The following is a 27,821-nucleotide window of genomic DNA, read 5'->3' on the forward strand; positions in this document are numbered from 1 at the left end:
AGTGCTTCCTTGAAAATTTGCCAAACATACGCCAGCCTTAACCCCATCTTGTGAAATGAGGTACAGTTCCAAGACTGAAAGCAAATTGGAAAAAAAGTTCTCACTGTTCATTTCAAATAATGTGAAAGCGTGGTCTGCAAGGACAGGCTTCAAGTGCAGGATGGTGCATGCAGACTTAAGAGGACAGGAGGTGGCACTGGGCTCTGCCATTCAGTGCTCCTCTCTGCCAATCACTGCAGCTTGGGAAAGTCACTAAAATTTCAGTCCTCCATTCAGCCATCTGTAATATGTTGGTACACAAACTGTTTATCTCTCTGACAGTACTGCTGTGAACCTTAAGAAATTTTTCTGAAGCTAACTTAGAGTTATCAGGAAAAGATACCCCACAAACGTAGGTCTCTTTTATATCCAAGCTGGCTATCTCACTGAAAAAACCCTTAGTTGGTTCTTTTCTTGAATTCTAGTAGTAAGAGCATATGCTTCACTGCTTGAAAGCGCACTGGCTAAAGTATCTCATACTATCAAATGCATCAGTAATCCATTTCACCTGAGCTGACAGATAGACGGCAAAGAAAGGTGCTTTGCTACTCACATCTTAACAGCTTGACTCAAAATTCTGCTCTTCGGCTCTGGCCACAACCTGATACAAATCACGGTTATAATAAGAAGTTGTGTAATATAGACATTTAATGTATATGATGGTATCAACCACAAACGATTGGTCCTAGCACGTCTCTCAGGACAAAGTATTTTCCTGGTGTAGTATATTTAACACAGGAGGTAGCCATCTGCTCCACATCCACAGGTCAAAATACATGTGGGTGCAGTAGCCTATATGCTGGTTTGAGTCTCTCTCAAGGCTATTGATATATTTTTATATACTCAAGATGCTGCTAACCAAAGGAATACTTGAAAACCGACTGTTAAATTTAAATAAATGGCTTTCAAATGTGGGGAAGATGTAACAAGAGAGTCATTTTGTGAACCTGTGAGTGGAACAAGCAGTATCATTATCAATTTCATTAAAGATTGATTTACATATAAGTTCAGCGAAGGGACAGTTACATAACTGTGATCTTTTTTTAGTAAAAAAGCAACAGTGGGACCTGAGATAATCCCAGCTCTAGTACATAAACTGCCAATATATTTAAGCAATGTGCTTCTGATACAGACTAGTATACTGAAATTTCTCTTTACATATTTTGATGCAGATTTAAACTACTTGATATTTATCTTCTCCTGGTAGCAGATTTCCCTTTTTTTTTCCACACTGTGACATAGAGCACCAGAAGGAAGGAGCTCCTTTACTTCTTGACTCTAGGTGAGGAGAGCTCAGCTGTTTCCAGGTTCTCTGCTCTCTCTGTATCCTTCCTTTGTCTCTCAGCTTACACTAAAATTGCAAACTCATAGAACCAGGCCTTAAAAGAGCATGTTCTGCTCATGACTGAAAATACGTTGGTGCTGTCAATAATAAGCAACATCAACCCTATTAAAAAAAAAAAAAGATACAGTAGGTAGTATGCTCATATTTCCTCACAGTTAAGACAGCTGGAGACTGTACTGCATTCCATCAGACATTGTAATTTGGATAATGCTGCTGCCTGTTCTGGTAAAATTTACTGGGACTGTCGATCCCCTGGTAGGAACCAAGAAGGTGCTACTTAATGTTCATCAAAATACCTCTATTCAATAAAATAAAAAAAAAACAGATAAGCATTTTAAACACTTTGGAGAATCTTTAAGAAAACGCTTATACATTGGGGGTAAAAAAAAAAGTTTGCATGACTTATTTTTGCAACTGTGGCAGTTGGGTGTCAGTGGACCACAATGAAGTGCACTGAAAACAAGCTAGATCCTTCAGGTCAGAGGACTTTATTCACAATTGTAGGCTACAGCCTTTCCATTCCCTTTTTACCTTAGATGTTCCTCCAGAGGAACATCCTTTTCCACACGTGGCCAGGTTCAGCCACTATATCCTAGTATGTAATACCTGAATGTGGCAAAGATCCAAAAGAAATAAGGAGACTCCTTATGGAGGCAGGTTCTATATTCACCTCTGAGAGAATGAGTGGGCCTATGGTCAGACACGGTTAGGATATGAAAATTCTAAACAACCAGCAAGGATGGCCAAATACTGCTTCCTTCATTCAGACTTTGCCTTTTTTATATAGTCTGATACCAATTAATGGAGCATGATATCAGTTAGTAAGAACAAAAGTGGAAGAAACTTCTGTAAGGAGAGCAAAACTTGTATGAAAGTTGGAAATAGCAACTGGGAAATGTAATTTGGTTTTAAATACTGTCAAAAATGCATATTGTTCTTACAAATGTCCTTGTAATGCATTTTTTTAAAAAACAATGAAGTCTCAATATTATAAGTCCTCTCAGTAAAGCTCTTACTAAATCCTGGAGCAACAGTGGAGAGGATTCCCTGGTGTATGTGAATTACAGCAGAAGAGGATGAGTGAAGTGCAAATGCCACAGTATAATTCGTACATGGAACATTTTAATTGTGGGTAATAGCAGATTTTCAATTTTATAACTCAAGCAAGTGTGCTCATTTCTAAGACAGAACTGAATATATTAACGGCCCTTGAAAGCATATCGATATTTCTTCCTGCTTACAACAAGGCACAGTAAAATGCATTAAAAGATGAAAGCTCTTTGATGCTTCTGAATGCTTGAAGATACTGAAATATTGCCAATAAGTTTTGAGGAAGAGGCCAGGCAGAAAAGAAATGCTATTAATTATCAGGATAGCACAATATCCCAAAAGAGTGACACTGAAGAATTTATGATGGACTAGGAAAATATTTATTGCTTACAGTTGTAGCCAATGGGTTGTTCAGGCCGCAGAGTGTTCCTTTTTCATTTTTTTCTCTCTCTTCATTCTAGTAAAGTCATTAGTATACAAACACATCTGATCCTACTACACAGAATAGCTGTAATTCTTTTCATTTTACTAATATCAGGTCAAGAAAACTGCCATGGATTATGCCACAGATCTTCTGCGTCAGGAGCAGACTGAATAACTGAAATCCTAGTAGTAGTAGAGCCATGGCCATCTGATGCCAATTGCTATGTCATATTTATTAGCAAAATGTCACCTTTTGGCTTCTCATTAATTGGTAATAATTTCAATTACCTTTTGACGTCTTTTGATACCCATTTCATTTTACAGCTACACTTGGGTAATATTACCAGGCCTCTTTCTGATCACTTTTCTACTGATAAAATTCAAAAGTAAATCTACTGACCTGAATGTAATGCTCCCTGGGACTGCAACACTGCGCAGGTCCATGTTTGGGTCTAGGTGCAGCCTGAAGAGTTTGTTTTTTCATTCTGAACAGTTTCAAGCTAATTTGTATCCCGCACTGTCATGGTCTGCTTTTTACTTGTAGGCTTTTGTTTCATCTGAAGCTGAGAAAATGTAAGGATTATTTTGCCTTTTCCCTATGCGTACTGGTCCCATTCTGCCCTAGAAAGCAACCCCATTCAAATCAAGTGGATAACTCTTGGGGAGTTCTGGAAGGATAGCAAGAGATTCTTCTACTGCTTCTTTTTTTCTTTTTTTCTTCACTTCAATATTGAAGTAAAGATAAAATTTAAATTTAAATAAAAATTCAAATAAATTTTTAAAATTCTGAAAAATCTGTCTGGACAGATTGAGACATTTTGATCAAAACTGAAATAGTTCACATTGCTTTTAACCTTTATAACCCTGAAAAAAAATTAATTTTTCTAACAGATTATGTGAAAATGAGCCATTTCAATCTCAGACAGACGCTGCATTTAAAATTTTTACTGAACAAAATTTGTCAAATTGACACATTTAATATTTATATAAAATACCTCTTTTCCTGCAAAAGACAGTGATGAAAAAACACGAGACAGTTCTGCTCATGATGCTGCAGGAATTTATGCTAAAAGATGGATAAATGAGATAATAAAATGTAATTATACCTTGCTCTTTAACTTAGATTCAAATGCAATGTTGAAATCCTTAGGACATATATGTCCTTCTGGACATATAATAGATTTCATTCTATAGAGCCCACCGATTCCAGACCTTTGAGCGCTATTGCTTCCACTAAGGCAGACTCCAAGAGCCCAGTTGGGGAATAAAATCCACTTGTGTCCAGTAGCGAAGAAGTAAAGGGCTGTGGTAGCCCCTGTTTTTAAAGGGGCGAGGAAGCCCTCCTGTTGTCAGATGTGCACTACACTGGCACGCTCTAATGGCGAGGTGTGAAGTCCTTCAGCTTCTCTGATTAACCCATGCATGGAAAATACTAAACAGAAAGACCCTCCCTCTGTTATCTCTTCATCTCAAGCTATACATTTGATCAAAGCCTAAAACTTTCAAGCACTTTGAAGCTTTTAGTAGGAAGACATGGATGGTTTGGACCTAAGTGGCACCTTGCTCCTCAGTGGGAGGAAATGCCAGCGCCAGTGCTGTGTCTCCTGTGACTCAGTAAATACCTGCATGCCTATCCCACCCAATGCCCAAGCCAGGGCAATGCTCACAAAACTCATAGAATCATAGAATGCTTAGGGTTGGAAGGGACCTCTAGAGATCATCTAGTCCAACCCCCAAACTCATGATGTCTGGCATGACCAGTCGGAGCGTGCGTGCCTCTACCAGGCTCTTCTTTCTTCCCTTGTTCTCTCTTTCAAAAGATGAGAAAAGCAACCCCCTTTCTCAGATTAAAAGGAAAGTTTATTCAGGCTCGATGTGCGTAAAATTTGTCACCCTGGTTGCTTTGCTCAGAAATGAAAACATAAAGATGTGTAAACAATGAATAACCTCAAAAAAATGAGTATCTAAAAAAAAAAAGTTATCGAAAATGCATTTGTTTATCACAGTCAAGTTTTATGATTCAAACCTGATTCATATATATTTTATGAAGAGAATATCCATTGTGGTGGCAAAATTAAATGTATTTTGAAACTTGTATGTGACATTTATCTATCTGCTCTATCAGAAAAAAGTTGTCATATTCACTCAGACATATATTACTTTTTCAATTTCCTGTCAGTAATGTTTTTTTAATGTTCTTTAGGGTGAGACCACAGGATTTCTCATTTCTCACAACAAAGACCATAAAGCATCAGAATTATGTTGATGAGTTTGTACTCGTAGTATAAAGTTGCCTCACACTTCTTGGAGGTGAACAATTTGCACTCTTATCCATGATAATTATGGTTTAAAAAAACTAGAGAGAAAGTCAGGTAGGTAATTGTAATTGTTGCTTGCTCTTTCTCTGTCTTTTACAGATGTTCATCACATAAAATAAAAACTTACAGTGCATTTTTATGATAATTCAGGTTCTATTGTGAGCCAGAAAAGATAAAAAAGATAGCACAAGTATTGAAAGTCCTTATCACATATCTTCCCTTCCAAATGGAAGATTTTGATGGAAAGTTTATATATATATATATATTTATATATCCAGCACGTAACAATAAACAGTGTTATGCAGCAGGTAAGGCTAAAGGGTCACAGTTAGAGATGAAGCAGAAACCAATTATAGTGAATTAATTGACAAGAGGCTACAGCACCTGAGCGCAAGACTCGATGGAGAGGTGCAAAGTGGACCTGACAACTTCTGAACTGCTATTTAAGGGGCACTATAACAAGACCTTATCTCATGTTCAACACACTAAGTGCAGGTCCTGCAACGGACTGTGAAATGCACTGGGTCAAGTCCTGGGTAGAAAGGCCATATGCTATACTTCTGTGCTTTTTTTCTTTTTCTTTTTATAGGCTACTAATGTCCCCATCCATACAATGGGAATTCTATGAGCAACAGATGAACTACATTTACGAACAAAAGTAGAATATTTGGTGTTAAATTAAAGGAAGTGCCTCCCCTTCTCAATACACATAGAAATTGGTAACAAATTCAATTTTAAATAATATTGGGTAAAACTGGAAATAATTGTGTTGGCTTAACTTCAAAGGTAGTGATCAGTTTTGCTTAGATATCAATCTAAAATTATTTGAGTACAGACTCCCTGGACTATTTTTTAGGATATAAACTCTTATGTGATAAGACTCTCCTGTAACATTTTTATCATCTGCTGGTTTGAGCTGTCCTGAAAATACATTTAAACTGGCCCATTGTCTAATAATTTAGCACTTCCCTTTATTGTACTTATCATATGCCCAGAGAAATGTTAATGTTAATCTGTCAAAGGGAGAGATTTCCTCCTGACTAATGACTTCAAGTTTTGCTTGAAATCAGAGGAACCTCAGAGACACAAGGTCTGGATTTGTAAAGAACTGATTTTTAAGTAACAAAGAGCCACAGATGCAATACTTAATCTTACTTGCAAGAGTAGCTATTGAACAGAAAGACTTTCCCTTTGCTTGCGTATCCATCAATTAATTAAAAGTATCCACGACACTAAGTATATTTTAAATAATCCAAACAGATACAATTTTATCTTTGCCATGGGATATTATTTCTCTATTTATCCAGGAATTAGAAACAAAGGAACAGACAAAATAGGACTATAATTTTCATAAAATATCTGACTGCCTCTAGACTAGTCCCCAAAACAAGGAAGCTCAGCCAATTCCAAGTGTTGCGCAGCCTAATCTAGTGCTCCTAGCATCTGACCTCCACCATGAAAACTCCTGTGACTGCCATGGGGAACTCAAGAATAATTTTATCAGAAGGACTCAGGTCCTATCAAAAATAATGGATGTGCAGTATTGTAAGAATGGAATTTATTTCATCTAATGTTAGCCAGATGGGAGCTCGAGGTCTAGCTGTAGATAATTATTTGGCTTCTCTCTATAATCAATGTAGAGAGGCAGAGGAATCTCTGCAAGGTGATTCATCCCAACATAAAGTACATTTCTGAGATCAGTGAGGTGTTTTATACTTTGAAAGGATCTATTTCTTTCCAATGATGACAGAGGAGATCAAGTAACTACCTTAGACTTGATGCAGCCGAAGCTAATTTTTATGTGGTTAAAATCAGTAAAAAATAATTCAAAGTTAACAGTTTAACGAGATGTAGGTTGCCCAGGACTAAACTTGCTTCAAATATCAGTCATCAGCCTCCAAGTCATTTGGAAAAGGGTTGTCTTTTTATTGAACCTCAGAACTTCTCAGCTTTATGAAAAAAACAGGAAAGAATTCCAAGAAAAAAACATAGCTGCTTTTTCCATGAGAAAAGTTGAGCTTTTTTTTTAAATTTATTTTCTGAGTTACTATTAAAATGAGACAGGGTTTTGAGAACAGTCTAAAAGGCTGTTTTAACATATGAGCAAAATGAAATCTGTTTGACAATCGCTGTCTAGCACATACATAGCCACGTAAACAGAGATGATTCACTTAAATGAGTTTAAGTTGGTTGGTAATATCTTGATGCATTTCACTGGGAAGCGTATAACTTACACACCTCTTTAAAATAAGTTAAACAAAAAGGACCTAGCAACAACTGTGGACTGAAGATTTATTAGAAAGATTCCCTAACCATTTCTTGAAAGTCAAATTTCCATTTTCTGTACAAACTTGGTGAGAAATTGCCTTCTTGACATGATGGTCATTTATCTCCCCTCACTCTGTGTTCTTTGAGGGATCCTTTTGCATCATATGTTGGGTAGTATAAAGCCGATTTAAACATTTTTACATTTGTGCTGTTGCCCAAAGACTATAGTGATTTAGTGAATCAGGCATGCATCATTCATGTTTGTTCTCTCTTTTCACTGCATATGATTTTAAGAAGAAATAAAAGGCATGAGGGAACCAAGGGCACAACTTGTCACAATAAATGTTTTTTAGTGGGGGGTCCTTTCCGTTGACAGATCTGGTTATGAGAATTTGAGCTCGACTCAGTAATATTTAACATACATATTTTTATCTATATTCTGTACTACAACCACTCTTGTAGTACATTCACTCATGAGATTCTCTTTCCAAAATGCAGGATGCAATATATTGTTGACTAGAGACTTTTATGTAAGCATAGCTTTAACGGCTCCTTGCTCTATGTAACAGAACTACAAAGGCATTGGAACAGGGAAACCCTTGTGTATATTACTAATAATATTTCTAGGTCAGCAGCCTAAGATTCAGTTTCAAAGTATTACACTAATTGTTCAAAAAGGTGGCAAAAAAGTTTGTCTTCATTTTGTCCTGTTCTCCTTCCCCATGTCTCATTAAGCTTTGATGACAAAATAGTTTGTGAATATTTAATTTCAATCATTTCCAAGCATATCTTAGACTTCACAGGATGAGATTCTGATGAGGATTCCCTTTGCCTTACTGAATCTGGTGAACTGATGACTGCGAAGTTTGCATTAGGTCTTTCTGAAGAAAATTTAAAAATCCAAATCTTAGATTCTCTAAGGAGTCATCAAATATTTAATTCTCACTCTCCAGGCAGGTTTGACAAAAAATCTCTAGTGTGGCAGAGAAGAATGTAGCATTCTTCTCTAATGCCAGTTATTCTCAATCAAAGGTGAGAATCTTAGGATCTATCCACGCTCTGTGCTTATAGACACTTAACAATTTTCCTTTAGCTAGAAAAACTTTTGAGAATGTGCATAAACAACTTCTGTTTTTAATACTCTTATACCTATTCCAGAGCAACGTAGCTGACTGTCTCTCACATGCATCCTTATCTATACAGATAAATAAATAGTATAGGGAAATAACAATAAAGGTACACCCACATGGTAGGTGTGACAGACAGGATATTTCAGTCTGTCAGAATTGCGAAAGAGGTACTATTGAATATAAATATAGACTATCCAAAGAAAAACATATAGATTTTAAATGTGCAGTTCTTGCATTGCAAGTGCTAATAATAACCATGTGAGATTGTAAGTATAAATTCCACACATCACACACCAGTACCTGTATAGTTAAAATTCACAGAACCATAGATCCAGATGCCACAATATGTGATTTAAACACCTGAAAATGGAAGTCACCACCCAACACTTTGGAGGGACCTGGGGAGTTGATGATCATCAATACGGCAGACACAAGAAGAAACAGGCAGACCTTGCCATCCTGTGGGCAGGCTTGCAATTTTCTTCCCACACAGTTCTGCTAACAAACCTCGGTTTTCTTGAGCTTTTAAGCAGTTGACTCTTGACATACACAGACTGTAGGTTCCAGCCGTGAGAGTGTGCACCACCTAGCTCCCATTTCACAATCAATGACCAATATTTATACCCTTGTGAGAAGTCAGACCCTTAGAAAAACACAGACCTACTCTTCAGTTAATAGACTGTAAGTAATACATGATCCATATAAGATCATTGTTGCATTCTTTCACGGTAACACAGGAATAGTTGATTTGCTTTCAGTTTGATCAGAATAAAAATCTAGGTGCCAGATATTCAGGGGACATAAACATAACTCAAAACAGGTTAACTAAAATATTTCTCATTTGGAGTCATTGGAAACTAAAATATTTCTAACTTGGGGTCATTGTGGGTATCTGCAGAGATCACAAAATTTCAGATAAGCTACAGGAACCTCAGTATTCTCTTCCAAATGGCCCCGGAATTTAGGGTCCATCCCGTCATCTATCTTTCACATGTTTATCTGTCTTGCTTTTGGGCCTCAGGAAACTGGGTGCTGGTTGATGTATGTTTAGATTTTATGTGCCCAAACTTGCATGCATTCATGTAGGCAAGAAGCAAACCAGATGAAGATATGCAGACATCTACTGCTATTAGAAATGCCTTAAGACGAGACATCCATACAGGATTGGCACAAGACTTAGAGAGACCAGTGTTTTTCTGGATTGGCCACAGGAAACCTTATGGAATTTTGTGAGCTACATATAACAGCACTAGGAACCAATGCTTAAGTAACTGAATCCCAAATACAGTAAGTGGAGAGCTGATGACAGGAAACAGAAGGGGCAGAGGCTTAGGAAGCCTACCAAGAATGAGAGAGTTGGAGATTTCAGGATCAGGATCCACTGACATTAGTATCAGGTATCTGTTCATCAGTATCCGAGACCAGGGCAGGTGACAAAGAGCTAAGGCTAATAAAAAGAACTGAGAAGGAAAGATGAGGGAAGATTTAGAATGCCAAATAGTGCTGATTCCCCTCAAAGCCAGCACACTGCAGGAGTGTGATACCATCTTCTCTTCACTTTGAGTCTGTCTGTCTATCTGTGCTATCAAATAAGTCATATCTCGGCTTAATGCACAGCCCGCAATGAAGGGAGTGGATTAGGCCTCTGGAGATGATGACTAACAAGTTAAAATTAAACTTTCTTCAGTTGGGCTGCACTGACCTATTTATACAGTTTCTTTCTTGCTAGCTAGTTTGCTTTTTTTTTTTTTTTTTTTTTTTCTCCCCTAACATTACAAGATGTACCTGGCCCCTCTCATCTCTCTCTCTAAACTGTCTCCCTGATGTCCTGATCACTCTCTGATCTATTTCTCTTCCTCTTATCTGCTGGGTGGATGCTAATATGACATATCCAACCTTTAAAACAAACCATTTATTTTGAACTTGGCTATGTCACAGTATTTGATGCGTCAAACATTAAAATGAATGTATATTTGGATATTGGGTACATCATGTCTTGATATTAAATTATCTCCTGAAAAGTGGATTGATTTTTAAACTGGCAGGATATATATATTGCTTCCTTGAATCTCTAGCACCAAGCTAAACATGAGGGGAGACTAGGAAAGGATCTCTATGAAGCACAGACAGAATACCTCAAGGGATATGAGTGTTTTCTTTATATTAATAAATTCTTTCTTTTTTTTTTTGTGCTTAGGGAAAGAGATTCTGTCATTCTTTGCTATTATTATGTGACAATAATACATTAACCTTCTATGAGAAATACTTATCCTAGAGATAATATTTAATTAACGTGTAAAGAAGGAAGTTTAAGTGAAAAATGTACTTTAAAAATCATATATATTTAATAACATTGGCATAGATATTTCAAAGTCCTTTTTTCTTTTTGATATCTGGGCCATTTGCATACATACACACTTCAACCTAACACTGTCAGTCTCTGAAGAAAAATGACAAACTGAGATACACTTTTAGAAAGATAGATTGAGTGTCCATTCACGGTTAGGACTGTGATTTTTTCTGCTTGAACTTTCCCTGCCACTGTTCACAGATGCAGCACACGTGAAAAGAAACCGCATAATTCTTTGCAATACTCTAGATTCAAACCTGAAGCCAGACAACCCTTTCTCGTGCAGAACAACTCCTGTTTAAGGGTCTGCATCTGCTTGGTTATACCACAGGGAAACACTGCATGAACATAACCCACTTGTTGGCTTACCATCAAATGAATCAATCAAATACTTCTGCAATTCTCTCCCTCTTTTTATGAGGGCTGCTCAGGGAAGACTTTTTTTTTCTTTTTCAAATTCTTCACAAGATATTGCTAAAATATCCAGACTCTTATTCCTTTGAAATTTCTAACAAATATTGACACTGCTGGAAACAAGGGAGTCCTGGATTTCACTTCCTCACCTGTATTGGTAATACTTTTATCTACTACACACACATGTCAAGATTGAAACACAACAAGAAAGCTCACTGGCCTTCATTATTTTTCTTTTTCATTAAGACTTCATGAAGACTTCTAGGAAATTCCAAATCTTCACCCCAAAACAGCAGTGCAAGTAGTCAAAGACCTTGAGGATATTTACCATTTAACATTAACTCCACTTTCAATACAGTGAGTTCCAACTGGCTTTTCTTTCCATTTGCCCAAGCAGATCTTTTTTTTTTTTTTTTTTCCCCTGATATCAGTGCCAGCTACGGAAAGTTATGGAAAGTCAAGTTCTGATTAGGGAAAATAACATTCAATATACATAAATTAAATAAAGTCTTAATAAAATGTAGCACTAAGTAACATGAAGAACTACCATCTGGTTTCCAGCAAGTGATCAAACACATTTGGAAAGACATCTCAAACAGATTTTCTCTCCAATTTGATCCACTACTTCATATATTAATATACAGGCTTCCTATACTCTAACATCCAGCACATTCCCTCATGAGAAGATTTGGACAGTCTAGTTTTGTCTCCCCAAAATACTAAACCAAAAAGTCTTGTTCCTAGTGACAGTCTAGTCATACCTCTTAATACATTCCTGGATGATGTTAAGATATGGTGATAAAGAGAGCAATATAAGAACCTCCACAGGGCAGAAAGATTTCAGTGGATGTAATGTGAGCCACTGGTGATAACCACTCAAATTTGCCACACAGATTATAAGAGGGGGAGGTGTTTCTTTTAGTTACCAATTAGTTTTCATAAAAATGTAGAAAAGCTGAACTAGTAATTTGGTTTTCTCTTCCAAGTAAGAAAAATGAAGAAGGCACTGACAAAAATACAAGTACATTCTGTATTTCTGACTTCAAACCACCCCTACTCCATATGCTATAGAAAATTATAAGGACCCCAAAGCTAGTGACTAACAAGCTAGGTCCTATGTCACCTTGTTGACCAGCAGGACTGATTAGTCCAGCATAGGGCCATACTACCCATGTTATATGACTTCCAGGACCTGTGCTAGCATGGTACTGGCTGTGAAACACAAAGGTACCAACTCCCGGAGTTAGCTTGCAGTTTCTACTTGCAACATTATCAGCAACATTATCCTTGTGGATTTTTTGGGAAGAGTGGAATCTCTCCCACCAAAAGTTTGGCTTCAACTCATCATCTAATTTGAACTACTCCTAATACTCATTTTCCAGAAGCTCTGGATCAGACTGGTGGTGCTTCTACTTTAAAGCTGGCCTCTTTGTTCAAACAGGTTGTGACTGGGTTATACTGTGCTTCTGCAATAATATTTTTTACCCTATTTTTTTTTCTTTCCTTTTCCCATGAGAAAGTTAGAATCCTTCCATTAAATACAATGGCACCACTGTTGTTCTGAACTCCTTTCTCTTATTATGAGCTAAGTGCATATTACTTTTACATGTTACAGGTGGTAACTGTTCTAAATTTCACATCCCTATTTTTAAAAATGTGGATATTGAAAGCTTATCCGTGATCACTGCCTAAAGTGGTCAAAAGAGAGTAGCAAGATGTTTTTCTTAGTATAAACTAGCATTGCTCTCTGCTCCTGTCCCTTTCAATGAAACTAGCAATTTGCATGACCTGAGAATTTAGTCCATACATTTTTACATTTATGCCACTTCGCTAAAATTGAGGTTGGATAAATACTACAATAAAATAAAGACATAGTCAGCAAACCATGAATCAAAAGATAAATATTCTTTTAACAAATTCACATGGGAGGTAATTAAACAAACAGCCTCTTCAATGCTCAAGCTGTGGGGAGAGGAAACAACTGGAGCATATCTTTCCTTACAATTGACCTTTCCTCATAACATGTGCCCCTTTTCTTCTGTGAAAACAGCAGAACTACATATATTTAGCCCAGTGGAAGTTTGAGAAGGAAATAGAAAGAGCAGGAATTTAATATATTAAAATGGAGCTCTGTCAAAACAGACTCTTCTGGCAAATCCTAGTATTAGTTGAGTGTTACAGTTCTTTGCTTTAAGAAGACATTGCTAGCCACCATTTTAACTGTCACTGTTTAGATTTTTGTGAGTACTCTTAGATGCTATGGTAGCTACAATAATAGTTGTTGCTATATGTTACAGCTGAACAGCTGAAACAGGTGCAGATGTTAAGAGAAAAGCTAAAGGACGGAGCACACTTGGAGATGAACTGGATGTGTTCAGAATGAATTTAAGGGGTGTTACTTGTGTAAACTTGTAAATGCGTAAACTTCCTGGAGAGTTAAAAAAAAAAAAAAACTACAACAGCAGTGGGGTCTTGTTTTCAAATCCTATTTGAAGGCCCACCTTGCATTCCCTTTGATGGCTGATAATTTCATTGGTTGGTGTAAACAAAAACTAGGCCATATACCAGTTTCTTTCTGTCTTCTTGGAGATGACTACTGATCTAACAATGCTAACTTTGCATAGCTCTGTACATCAATCTATAGCTGTCAAGAGATTCCTGCATCTTGGGTTCAAGAATACTGAAGATTTTAAAAACAACATTGCATATACATATTCATTTTCTGTTCTTGTCATATATGGAGAACAATTGTAGAGTTGAACAACAGAGTAAAACAAGCAATGCATTAGTTCCTTCGGTCTTATGTACATAAAAAATGTTAAAAATATAATTTTCACTATTTTGAATTGAAAATATACTTGACAGTGATTTAACCGAAAAAAATCCCTCTTATGATATTCATTTCAGTATTAAAATCTTATTTCAGTTTAGTTGAAACCTACTCAAAATGCGCCAAAATTGCACACTTTTAAAAATAAGGGTCCCCACTCAGTATGTCTTACCAATTTAACTAAACTCATTTGAAATCTCCCCTCAAATTAATTTCCATTTGGAGGTGAGATAACTGACTTACTTAATATCAACAGTACAAAATGAAATTTTGTATCTTTTCCCATACTGTTTTGTAATTCACCTGTCCTTCGAAGGAAGGCAACTTGTCTCTGACAATGGAGCAGTCTTAGCACCATCGTCAAGACCGTATTTCCAGTTTGTTGCCTCAACCACCTTAAGTAAGACAAGACAGCTGCTAAACTCAGAATAATAAATTCCGTAGTTCTTGACCATCCCCCATCCCCTCAAAAAAAAAAAAAAAAAAAAAAGCTACAGAAAATTGTGGAAATAATAGTACTTGCATACACATATGTAATACTTGGCAAGACAGAGATTCTCTCCTGAATGAGAGATATTTTAGCACTTTCCAAGGCAGTCTGCAATGAGGACAACGCTATTCTTTTAAATCCCTTTTCCTGTTTTATTGCACATGACATATTACATTGTACTGTACGGTACGCTGTGATGAGAAATTCCCTGCTTATTTAATTGTGATCCTTCAACGAATTTGAAAGGGAGTGCTTTATTTCCATTTCTTTAATTTACTAGTTCTTTAGCTGATGATTTTATTAACCCTTGTATTTGAGAACTGATGCTTAACAAAAAAGAAGAAAAAAAGGCCCTTGGCAGTATTGTGAAGGCCTGGAACTGAATAATGCACTTTAATAATGAGGGATAGAGCTATGGCTTTTGCTGATGGCTGTGACCGGCTCTGTGACCTGATTATGTCGCAGAGTGTCAGCAGCTGAGACACTACAAAAGGGAGCGCATCCCATCAAATCTATCTCCATTGTAATCACTTGCACTGCTGAGAGGCTTGTTAGGAGCAGAGGATCCATCAGGCCTCATTAGCACCATTTACCATCAAGGAGCCCAAAGAGCAAATGTCTACCCTCTCATCAGAATAATGAGAACCAAAGTACTCCCATTATCTAATTGGATCAACAGTGCTACTCTCTCCATTTAGTTTTCTCAGCTACTTCTGGATTACAACTCCCCCAAATTAGTTATTCTTGTTAATTGCCAGGGTGGAGGTGTGCCCATGGCTGTCCATACACGGAAGGTTTTCATATCTACAGAGCAAGGCACGAGCACAGTGGAGACTGTGTTCCTTGGAGAGCACTCATAGATTATACTGCTGCTACCGCTTTTAAGCCCACTGTGAGTTAAAACAGGTATAGGACCACTGTAAATACTGTTTTCATATTAGCCTATGAGAAAATAAAAAGTTATTTTTCTCTTTTAGCCATCAGACAGTTCGTAATGCCAACTCTTACTATGACACCTTCATACTTTGGTGATAAGAATAGTTGATCAGTTAGTTACTGAACTGGGATATATATTTTTCTTCTTTCTTAAAAAACTCAACATTTTTCCATTAGAGAAATGGAACTTGCTGAAGGGCTCAGCCTCTATAGTAAAAATGTATTTGATCCTGCTGAATCAGAAGACTTAAATGAACGTAACTGATGACAATCTAGCTCTATGTTTTAGCGAACTAGAAAATTGGTTTGCAGGTAGTGTTTATAGAAACAGAACCATCATTCATGTTTCCCTATTCTTTGTGATTCATTTACTTACAATGATTAAGAACAACAGCTTAAAAAAGCATCTTTCATATACTTAATATACATAAAGATACTTAAGTCTCATTGTAATTTCTCTTATAATAACAGAGCAAAAAAATTTCTGATTATTACATCTCTGACTAATCCCAGTGCAGAAATGACACTTGTCATATACAAAGGCAGACCGAGGCTGAGCGAGTGGACAGCTTCACTTTGAAATTAGTGGGAATCTCCTTAGGTAGAATCTAGCAATTCTCTTACCCCTGCCTTTAAATTTAAGATATAAAAGTTCAGTCCTGCAAATGCTTCCTGGAAAGTGCTGAGGGCAAACAGAACGTAAGCAGTGTTACATGGGCCAATAGCTCTTCATAATATGCCTGGGAAAATGAAAAATTGATTTAGAGTCCTCTACCTGCACTATATCAAATTAATCAGGTGATCTAGACATATTATTCCAACGGATTAGATCTCTTCGCTATGGTAGTCTTGGGGAGCTCTGCTGTTACGGTTCTTATTGCCATTCAAAGGAAAATAAAAATCATCATCTCTGTAAATACAATAACAACCATTTTTACAGCATATTTGTTAATACATACAAGTTTATTATTGCAATTATAAGAATTTCTAAGGCCATGCCATTCACGCCATGTCATTTAAAAGATCATTTCCCTAAAATTGCTGTAGGATCTTGGATTTGACCTACAGCATCATGTCTCTAGGGATTACTGGTCACCATATATTTAGCCAGACAGATGGACACTTACAAGCCCTGACTTTTTCCCAAGCAGCAGCCTGCAATTACCAAGATTGCACATACAAACAATCTGGTAAATCAACCAGCCTTAAATTTGCAGGAGGGAGTTTTGAGTGTCAAACTTATGATTCTTCAAAGGGGGCAATTTTCAAAGGCAAAATTCTTAACATATTAGGGAAATTCAGCGCCTTAACAAGCCCATGTTGTTCACTCAGAAATGAAGGCATCTAGAATTACAATTTACTTACAGTCACAGTTTTGAACATACACATCTTTCACTTCTTGTTTAGTCACAACAGTTCCATTAATTTACAATAAATATAGTTTGCTTTTGGGAATATAGTTTAGTTTCAATGCATAACCCTGTTTTGTAGGCAGATGTGTGCTCTAAGCAATATATGCTGAATATTATCAAGAACAGTACATGCTAAATATTACAAATATAGGTGTTACATTACACACTTCTTATCAATATTTATCTATAGTGTGGTGAGATCTGCAGTAATCATCATCCAGTACAAAAGAACGTTTGTAAAAACAATTAATAAAGAGACAGCCCTTATTCAAAAGAGCTACGCAGACACATGGATTTTGTAATTTTATCCAACAATAGGGGATATTCTTCCTTTCTCCTCCCTTTCACTGTGACCTGTGGAATTATTGGATTTCATATTATGTGAGGAATAAACAGCCTGGCTCAATCTATAGTTCCATTCAGTGAGATATTCACAGTAGCAGATCTTTAAACATACAATGTATGCCCGCACTTGGCTTATGCTTTCCTGGGAAGAACTTGTAAAGGGAAAACTACTGGAAAACTGGCCTGGCTTTGTATCTTCAGCTCTTACAAGGAACATCTTTGGTGCCAAGTGCCTCATATGAGCAGCATTGTGAACCATTCCTGGAGCACAGATATAAACAAGCAGGCTTCTAGGTGGAGCTGATCTGACTATGAGTTATAGGTATTATAACCAACTTTTCTTCCAAACCAATACCCCATCCCTCCAGAAATCTTAATAGGCTTTTGAGAGCCTCCATTTAAAGCTGGCTGCATAAAATGATCCTTTGATGAAAAGGGATTGAAACAAGGGTTAAAGTAGACATTGAAAGGTTATTGTAGAGGGCACATTGTTCATACAATCCTCCTTTAATATGTGTGGTGTGCACCTGCGATAAGATGATTCATTAGATAAGGCCTCACTTTGACAAGCTCCATCGTTCAACCCTCGGGGTAGTGATGGAACAATTCTGCACCCACCCAGTAAATATAACAAGGTCAGCATTTTTTTTTCCTGGGACTTGGATGGGGATAGTGAAGCTCAGGATGCATCTTTGTTTATGTGTTATGTTAAAAAAAAAAAAAAAAAGGAGGAGATTCTCTAAAGTGATGCCTTTTATTTTATTAATGGGCCAAAATTGAAAAAGCAGACCCTGTTCCAATAAAATAACCTAGTAATAGAATTTTATCGAGAGAAAAAAGTGTTCACATTTTTTCACTATACATATTAAGAGTAGAGACTATACTTTAGATTCACATACAACCCAAGCTGTATAATTTCAACAAACGCTTAACAGGACCTATCATCTATGTAAGCGCTTTAGCATTTCTGTACACGTAATTTGTAGGATTTTTAATAATGTCTTCTAAATTACTCAAATACGAGTTTCAGTCTTAAGTTATAGTAACAGATTTGTTACAGTTACTTAATAGGAAACAAGCAGTTATGTTAATTTTATTCTTATCCTATTGGAATAAAGAATAACATTGGCTACAGTTCTGAAAGGTACTTAAGTATGTTGCATTAATGGAGTTGCTTAACATATATAAATTCAGATGCAATCTTTCTACATCAAAGAGGTTATTTGTAATAAACAGCTTCCCAAATGCAGACAATGCACAATTCTCTTTTACACTTATCATAAATCCGCTTCAAATTTCCATCTGGAATTCTTTTTTGAAAAGCAAAAGTTTCTTCCAAGTTTCCATTACAGCCTATCAGATTCATTACAAATTATTGAATGTAGTTAATCAGCAAATGAGTAGGCCACCCAATTAAATCCATCAAGGACAGATACTTCATTACAATTTCTTTGCTCCCTTACTTAACAAATGTTACACTTTTCTATAAAGGTGTCTCACAGGGAAATAATAAAGAAATGCTATAGTTTGCAGGAAAAAAAGGAAAACAAGGAAAGGTACAGCCTCAACAGTACAATAGCACATTAATATGGTTCTTTGTCATTAGGCCATTAACTATGGAGAAGTGCAAGTGACTTGTACATATTTAAAATATCACATTATCACATTATGGTGATGTCTTCAAAAGGCTGGATTAAAAACAAACCAACAAACCCAAACCCTTTCTTGCTTGAGAGCACTTTGTAGCACCCTCCTAACTTCTTCCCAGTTCTCAGACTTTCTATTTCTTGCCCTGTCTGTGGAATCAATATTTATTTATCTCCCATATGTGCACTTTCAAATTGCTGTCAGACAGGCGGAACTCATTTTTGTCCCAAGATCAGCCTGCCATCAAAATTCACTGTTTTGCCCATCTTTGACTCACCTGTCCTTGTGCATTAGTGACGAGCTGACCTGTGACCCCCTGAAGGCTGGAGAGCGCGTTGCCAAAGGCCTGCGAGCTGGCTATGGAGCCCATGGCTGCTGCCGCCGCAGCCGCTGCTGCTTGACTTGCTAGGGGATTATTAACGAGCTGAAAAAAAGAAAGGAAAAGAAAGAAAAGATCATGGGAAAGCCACCGATAAACACAAGAACGCGGAGCGCTCACCATCAAAGATAAAGGCGTCTGTGCTAACAAGGAGGAAAGCTCCAGCTCCAAAAGCTCAAGTAATTTTGAGAGGTTCTTATTTCTGAGGCACCACTCTCTTTGACAAAGAATGGTCATAAAAAAAAGAAACGGAGGAAATTCCATACAAATGCTGAAGAACAAAATTCACTTTTTCCCCTTGTGTTCTTTGATTTGGGGGGCAAAGGGGAGTTGTGCCTGTTGTGTTTCTTTAGGTGTAACAGTCTAATGCCACAGGTGTAGCAGCTTAATCCTGCTGTTAACAAATTCAATGAAAGATTAGCATGTGATTTGAGCAGGATTGGGGATACACTTCAGAACAGAGACTGTTTAGCTAATGACCCCAGAAATGAGAAAAACCTGCAGCTCCTTTCAATTTAGGTTGTCAAAGAATTGGTCTCAACACCTAGATAAACCACAGCTTGGAACTCAACCCTATGATTAACTTCAGTGGAAATCAACTGCAGATTCAAAATTTCCCTTTGTAAAACATGAGACAAAAGTCCTATGAAACTTGCTGTTTCTCATCTGTGAAGGACTAATTTCTGGATCCACATAAGTTTTCAGGAGGGAGTCTTAACATGTCCTTTAGAGTGCTTTAGTTATGTACTCTGTATACAGCATTGAGCCCATGCCTGGCTTTCACCTTAGGAGACTATCTATCTGAATCCCACAGACAAGCATTCATATCAGCACCTGGGTTTAAAAAACATGTGAAATGTCTTGGGAGATGTTCACAGGATTATTTGGAAGCTTATATGTCCTCATCCTTTTCTGAGATGAAGAAACTTTGAACGAAGAGCATAGAAATGACAACAGGGAAAAAAAAAAACAGGAACTGTCACTGAGACAGCTGCCTTGGTAACAGCCACAGAAACTGAGTTCAACAGAGTGACAACATAGTTTATTATGGGTTGGCCCCCTAAGAATCAGTGCACATAGCAGCGCTGGCAAAATGCAGAACAGTGTTGGCAGAAGTTAAGTAGAAAAAAAGAGAAGTCTTGCAGCAGCAAAACCACTTTTTCCTACATTTATGTAAAAATACTAAAGCTAATTCAAAAAAAAAACTAAAATTAAAAGAAATTTAAATCCTGATATGATAAGTTGATTTTTCAATCCTGTAGAAATGGACAGTCACAGACAGCAGTAAGGGATATGCTCCACAGACAGGTTCCACTTCAAAATAGGTTATAAAATATTAATCAGTGATTAGTAGATGTTTTAAGCATGTTACAGATATGAGTAGTGTGTATGTTATAGATGTTTAGAAGCTCATCAGTAGAAGATGTCAGATATGGTTATAATCTATGCTTATAAGAAACCTACTTGTCTGTTGCGCATTACGAAATCCACAACAATTGATTGGCCATACATTAAAACATCTATTAATCATTTATTAGCCCTTCATGAAGTATTTATAAATGGAACCTTGATATAAAGTGTTGCCTAAAGGGGTGCCTTGGGCACATCCAATCCCTCTAGAAATTGTAAAGTAAATAACTAAATAAAGATTAGTAGCAACGCTGAGCAGAAAAGATGACATTGTTGAAGGAAATATTTCGACTGGGAAAAAATTATTATAGGAGTTTCCAAAACCAATCTGCCACAACTCATGGCAAGAAAACCAAGCAGGTATAAAACACAAGTAATTTCTTTATTGTTCGGATTAGAAGCTGGTAAACTCTGCCCTTCACTTCACCACCTTCATGGGCAGCACGGGGACTTCTGTCCTCACTTTGTAGCTGTAAAAACAGAGAAGACAGAGGTTGAAGTGAAAGTATATGGTTTTTAGAAGGGATCTTCGACTGTGTTGGAGGTGTTATTAGGCAACCACAAATTACCATATCTATTACTTAGCATCTAACTGTAGGTATAAATAATAATATTTGCACAGCTATCTGACATCAGCTACCAAAATAAACTAGCTGCCGTAGCCTGTGGCCTCAGCTGCATGTAGGAACACCTATTTGGGGAAAATAAGTAAGCTTGTGAATTTGTAAACCACCAAGGGTTAAATCCTTCTGAAAATCAGACTATCATCTCCTAGAATCTTTGTTGTTTTTCTTGCTCCAGTGTTCAAAACCTGTACATTTTCAAATATAACAATAAAATCTAATTAAAACAAACCCTGGAGACACTCAGAATTGCTTTTAGTTGCATCACAGAGATAAGATACTTATTAAAAATTATGGCAGAGGCTATGATATGCATAGGTACCCTGTGTAGTACCATGTTACAGGAGAAATCACTCTGAATGGGCCAACATACAGAGTAAGAGAGTACCAAAAGCATAAAAATGCCTCCCTATCTGCCCATAAGTCTGATTAAACTAGAGAAGATACATTGTTCTTTGAATGCTGTGGGAAGCTGTTGTGAGCTGTTGACTACGAATCACATCCTGCTAAATTAACCCCTTTTATATCAAGATGCAAATCGGGAATGGAGAAACACATTTTCATTATATCTGGACCACAACATGACTTCTGATCACAACATGACTTCTGATACATTGTGTCTTGCTGTTATTTTAAAAATAGTGGCTTGAGAGATTAGTGCCATTTCTTAGTGTACACTGGACATCAGAGAACATTTATTAGCAATATTAGAACTGTGTTGTGAAAGACCTCACAAAGGCTTCTCCCTCTTTTGTTTCTGTATTTAAATAATGATTTAATTTGGAAGTCTGAGACCTTTGGAGCTGTCAGTTCTACTGCCCGAATTTCTGCTCCTGGTCAAAACATCAACCACAGCAGCAGGTAATAGCGATCTTAGTTTGAAGTGACAGGTCTACCCCTCTCAAGAATGGCTCTGTTAATGATGCGCTTATTTGGAGGAGCAAAATTTTTAAGGAAGAATCTTCTAATAACTGAGCAGTTTCAGTAAATTCTTCTGACTTCCTAAAGTCTAAACTTTTACAGGAAATTGTATTAATCTGGCTCTGCTCTAACTCAGCAGCCATTGCACTGAAGGAAGCAGAATTACCACAATTAAAAAGAACCTGTAGAACAGCAGGGGATGAAAGAGGCACTACTTTCAAGAGCCTAAAACTGTGACAAGCGAAGTAAGAGTTTTAGGCTTAGGAAATAGTCTTCTGAAAGCCTAATTCAAGGAAAAGGATGGTGGAATCAGTGTTCCACGAAGCTCTCTTGAAAGCCACAAATACTTTTTTATTGGGGCAGAGTATTTTCTTCCTCCTTCTTCCAAAGCCAACTTAGTATCTAAATGGCCTTATTGTGAGAAACGCAGCAAGCACTCACATATATGTTGAATACAGCATCAGATTTGATAGCATACGTAATAGTTTTACTTTTCTCTTCAAAGTGCTTATCATACTGAACTTTGATTCCTCTGGCCTGGCACTCAAAGAATCAGTTTTATTCATTGCACTATCACTTTTACGGTTTTTAAAACAGATGGTTTGTCTGATGAAATGAAAGGCCAAGATATTTCAGGGTGCCAGACCAACATATAAAAAGTTGGGCCTGCCTTAATGTAACCTGAAAGGTAAGGGACTTTTCTGAAGAGTCTCTGAAGAGACTTTTCTGTACCGATGGCGAAGGAAGTGACATACTGTGGAGCAGCAGTATTTTTTTTTTCAAAATATTTTGTATTTTTCAGGATGTTTTTTAAGATTCTCGTATTTCTGGATATTTCCTAGAGACAAAATCTGTGTAAAAAAGCCATTTGCTTCATTAATCACTGACAGATCTCAGTCTTTTGTCTTTTCAGACAATAATTTTTGAAGGAAGTTACCCACAAAATCCAGCTACTGAGCGGGTTTTCCTAAATAAATGCTTTTTAAGGAAAACCAGCAAAATCCTTTGATTTAAATAACCCTAAAAGTTTAGAAAAATTCAGCAACATCTCTCAATCAGAAACACATGACACTTCTTTTTTTCCCTATTCAGACTGTGGGGAGAATCACTACAGAAAAGAAATTTCATTAGAACATTCATTAAAACAACATAAGAATGTTTCATTAGAACGTTCTCAATCCTTAATTGAGAACTATGTGAATTTTATCTGTGTTTAGATTATGAGCAGAATCAGAAGTTTTATTTCTATTTGTTTCACAGCAGATCAGATTATAAGATAGATTCTGGATAGCAGTAATCTGAATTGAAGGGAAAAAGAGTCTGTTTTAATCAGGGCACAGACTTCTGAGGATAGTCTGGTGCCATATTCATTACTGTGATCAGCTTTACCATCCATATCCAGTAACAGCAAACCATACACAACAATAACAGTAAAAAAATACCTTCAATTCCTTGAAGACATAGGAGCAGAGCATCCCAACCTAGATACCCACACACTTGGATTCTAAACATAAACGAGCTGGTGCAGAGGTACAGTTTCCTTGGAAGCCCATATTGGCTCTGCTGGCAAAAATTCATTACACGATATTGATGCTTATTTTCCTAATCACCTTCAATATTTATGTATATCTTGTAACAGTTGATAGCTCCTTGGACCTATATGAAATCTCAAAATCCTTGAAGGAATTTTAAAAAGGACACTGGGAAGACTTTTCCACTTAAGCTTGGGAAAGCATCTAGATAGCACAGGGAAGAGCTCCAAATAAATGTTTATAATAATCAATAAAAATAGGTCTACCTAGCATTTATATAGAATTTTACAGTCAAAATTTTTAACTATGGGTGCCAGAGCTCCGTCTGTTTAATTTACCCTTGGGGTCTTAAGCAAAAATAGCTCAATTTTTCAAGAAAGCTGTGAAAAGGCAGACCCCAAGAAGACTGAGAGAGTGAATCAATGATAATAAAACATATAACAAAGCAAATTAATTATATAGAAAAAATATTATAATCAACACTTTGGGAACCCTGTGTATTTCAGATTTCTTTGAAAGGGGTCTTTTCTTTGTATTTTGCCCCTCCCTCCAACATCCTTTTTTTTGGCTTATATAATTGGATAATTACAACATTTAACTTTTATAAATGAACAGTACAGCAGAATGTCTAATAAAATGGCTGTCACACTGTCTAATCATGCATAGCTTTGAAAATATACCCCAGCAGGCAAATTCCAAATTCTGAAAAAAAAAAAAAACTGTCAACAACTGTTATTTGCACTCTGCCTGGATATGGTCAACCTACACAACCTAGTTACAATATATTCAGACCCATCCAATAACACGTAGACATTTCAGAATTGCAAAGAATTGTATTTGCAAGGGGTTGTACATGGTAAGAGTTCTAAACAGGCAAATTAGACAGACATTTTAGCATATGCACATATGTCAGATATTGATGTGCCGAATACAGTGTGGAGATGAGGATACTGGAGTATCTGAAATCACTGACTTGCCAGGGACACTTAAAATATCTGGTTCTCACAGATATTTAATCTGCTCATTATATACATTTATTGTGCCTGAGATAGTTGCTGTCTAAATCTATGCTGAATTTTCTATCAGGAATAAGTACTGATAGCGGTATCACTGATGCGACATGACTTGATTCAATGCAAAGCGACAAGACCCGAGGTGATGGGAAGCACACAGCTCTCTTGTACGCCCTGATATGACATGGAGAGAGGAGGATGCACAGGATTTCTCACAGTGTCTTTATAAACAAGGTGCTGCTGGTCAAATTGGAACTGTCTAAAAAAACTACGATTACAATTTATGTGACCAAAAGAGCCATATTATAATATAACCATGGCAAAGCAAATAAACAACAAATATCATTTCCAGATCTCCAAGACCAAACTATTAGAGATATAAATAACGATGAAGACATTGAGACACAGACAAGGAGTGAAAGGAAGCCACACCAGCCATTTTCATTTCTGCTCCATTAGTGAAGGAGAGAAGAGAAAGGAAAAGAAACTAGGTGAAATGAATCCTGTTTGGGTCTAATCCTGCCAGAGGTAAATGGAAGTTGTCAGTGCATCTCAGATTGGGCCTTATATGCTGACCAAACAGAAGAGGAGAAAAGGGAAGGGCAATTTATAGACACAGGTATATGTACAGACAGGCAACCAAGAGGATATTAGGAAAAAATGTAATATGTAGTGTATCTAATTGACTCCTTTAAAAGCCGATGAATACATGTAGATGACCCACTGACTGCCCACAGACTCTAGTTCCTTAGGATGCTGAGTGTCTACATTTATCATATTTATTTACAAGTACAAAATATTCCAGATCAGTATCTGCTGCCCTAAACTGTTCCAGACCCTTTTGAATTAAACAGAGCCATTTTGATTTAGTCTGCTTAGGTGCCTGATCCTTCAGGTTTACACGCTCTTTAAAACATCTATGACTGTGTATTTTATGCGTGGTGTAAACATGGTATAAATATAAGGAACCCAGTTAATCTGACTTGATGAAATTTTAGATCAGTGCCAATCCTAAATTGCATATGAGTTCTGAAAAAAATAATCTTAACTCTCTAATTTTATAAAGTAGCTTCCATGTGTGCTAAAAATGTAAGCAAAGAGGATCTCCTAAACACTCCAGAAGGCGCTGGGCTGAAACTCCGCTCATTTCAGGTTGATTAGTTCCTTGGTTCCTGTGTTTGTCTATTTTAGAATGATTTATCTAGCTTCTGAAAGATGCTTTCCTCACAAGAAAAATGGTTACTTCAGGGCTCCCTTGCTGCTAAAAAAATGAACTCTTATCAAAAGGAAATTGCCATCTGTCTCCTCGGATAAGAGCCCAGTCCTTGGGTCTCAGTGATCTAGCAGCTGTAGGAAGGGTGTCAACGGGGAGACACAACAAATTAATCTTCTTAATCTAAAACATTTTAGTTTGAATGTGTGAATGCCATGTGCACATGTAAATGTGACCGTTAACATACAGAAAGGATAATGAACCACTAAATATAACAGATGCAATGTTTGGTCTTACCTTGAAAACAGGACCCTTACTTTACAAGGCATGTAATCTTAGTATACGTGCCTGGAACTGTTTCTCTGAATATTCATTAAAAAGCAATAACAGCAGACTTTTAGGTACAGGCCTTCTCTCTCTCTCTCTCTCTCTCTCTTTTTTTTTTTCCCTCTGGAAGAATAAATCATATTTAATGATTTTTTTTGCATTAAATTTACATTTTGACTGCAAACACATTTAAGGCTTTTTAAAAAATTCTAAGCCAACTGCTCCAACAGAATCCTTCTTTTTGAAACTGGAAATGGTTCTGGATTCTTCCATTTATTTATAAGGTTACTACAGAAAACATCTGCTTCTAGGTGAGCTAGCAGCAAATCTCTCATTGACTTCAACATGAACGAGATCAAACAGGAAGCTAAAATTATGAGGAATATCTTTCTTTTACCTGCCTTCGTCTCCAAACTTTGGCTAATGGATTCGCCAGTTTTCACTAGACTTTTTGCAAACCCGAGAGGACATTCAAGAGCATTACAGATGGCTTTTGAGTGCAGTATAGACTGCAGCCAGAGATACAGTTTCTGGTACAGTACAGATCTGGTTCTGGATGCAGGTGTCAAGAACGCAAGGATTTAATCAGGAGCAGTTATTTGCATTTGCTCAATAGTCAAAATGACATGAACACTCTAACTGGTGTGCTTTAAAAGTTCTCTGTTTTCCATTTGTGCACGGAGAACATGTAAGCTGAGACTGAGTTTTGCTTAGACACTTGGGGTTAGCAGAAAATCTCAGTAAACAAAGTGAGATTTGGGAAACGCGAACAAACACAGCTGAAGGGAGAGTTTCATTTAAAAGCCCAGAAATCAACATTTTAATAATGTTAATATAAGGGTGACCGATTACCACTAAAAACAAGCAAGCCAAGCCAAAGCCTTTGTGTGGAGAAGGCAGGTAGAGGGGACTGCAGGGGGTCCCCAAGCCCGACCCCGTTTGCATTTGCCTCGCTGCACTGCTTGACTGCAGCCCGGTCGCGCAGTGATGGATTGGGAATGTGACTTTGCTCGCCTCTCAGCTGTCCGCATATCCGTGAGGGGGGGTCACTGCTGCTGCTCCTCTGCTAAACAGAGAAGAGCGATGAGCACTTGGGAGCCTGTGCCCCTCCTCTATAGAGGAGCTGCCTCCGAGCACCAGCGCTGCATGAGCATATTGCAGCTCAGATGGTAGCAACCTCCTGCCACATTCACTTTTGGAAGCCTTAATTTGTCCCTAAGTGTATGAGAAGCCACTACCTGACAGAGGGGGGATTACGATACTTTAAAGCCACTCTTTCTACATACATACACACACTATGTTCACCTTTCTACCTGCAGTCCTGCTCTACACAAAGCTACATATAACATTGTAGCAACCATGTGTTCAAAATGCCTAAAGCGATGCCCTCCATGTAACTCCCACCA

At 37.2% G+C, this 27,821-nt stretch overlaps 1 protein-coding gene across 1 annotated transcript in view; it reads right to left on the minus strand.

Annotated features, from left to right (window-relative positions):
• POU6F2 (POU class 6 homeobox 2) overlaps window positions 1–27,821 on the minus strand; it is a 300,202-nt gene that overhangs the window by 37,351 nt on the left and 235,030 nt on the right. Inside the window, exon 6 of the mRNA XM_088520863.1 lies at window positions 19,275–19,421. Within this exon, the coding sequence (XP_088376989.1) occupies window positions 19,275–19,421 (147 nt within the window). The remainder of the gene's footprint in view (window positions 1–19,274; window positions 19,422–27,821) is intronic.

The sequence above is a fragment of the Tinamus guttatus genome, unplaced genomic scaffold (assembly GCF_059628265.1).
Source record: "Tinamus guttatus ecotype Peru unplaced genomic scaffold, ASM5962826v1 Tinamus_guttatus_pri_ptg000104l, whole genome shotgun sequence".
Classification (NCBI taxonomy): Eukaryota; Metazoa; Chordata; class Aves; order Tinamiformes; family Tinamidae; genus Tinamus; species Tinamus guttatus.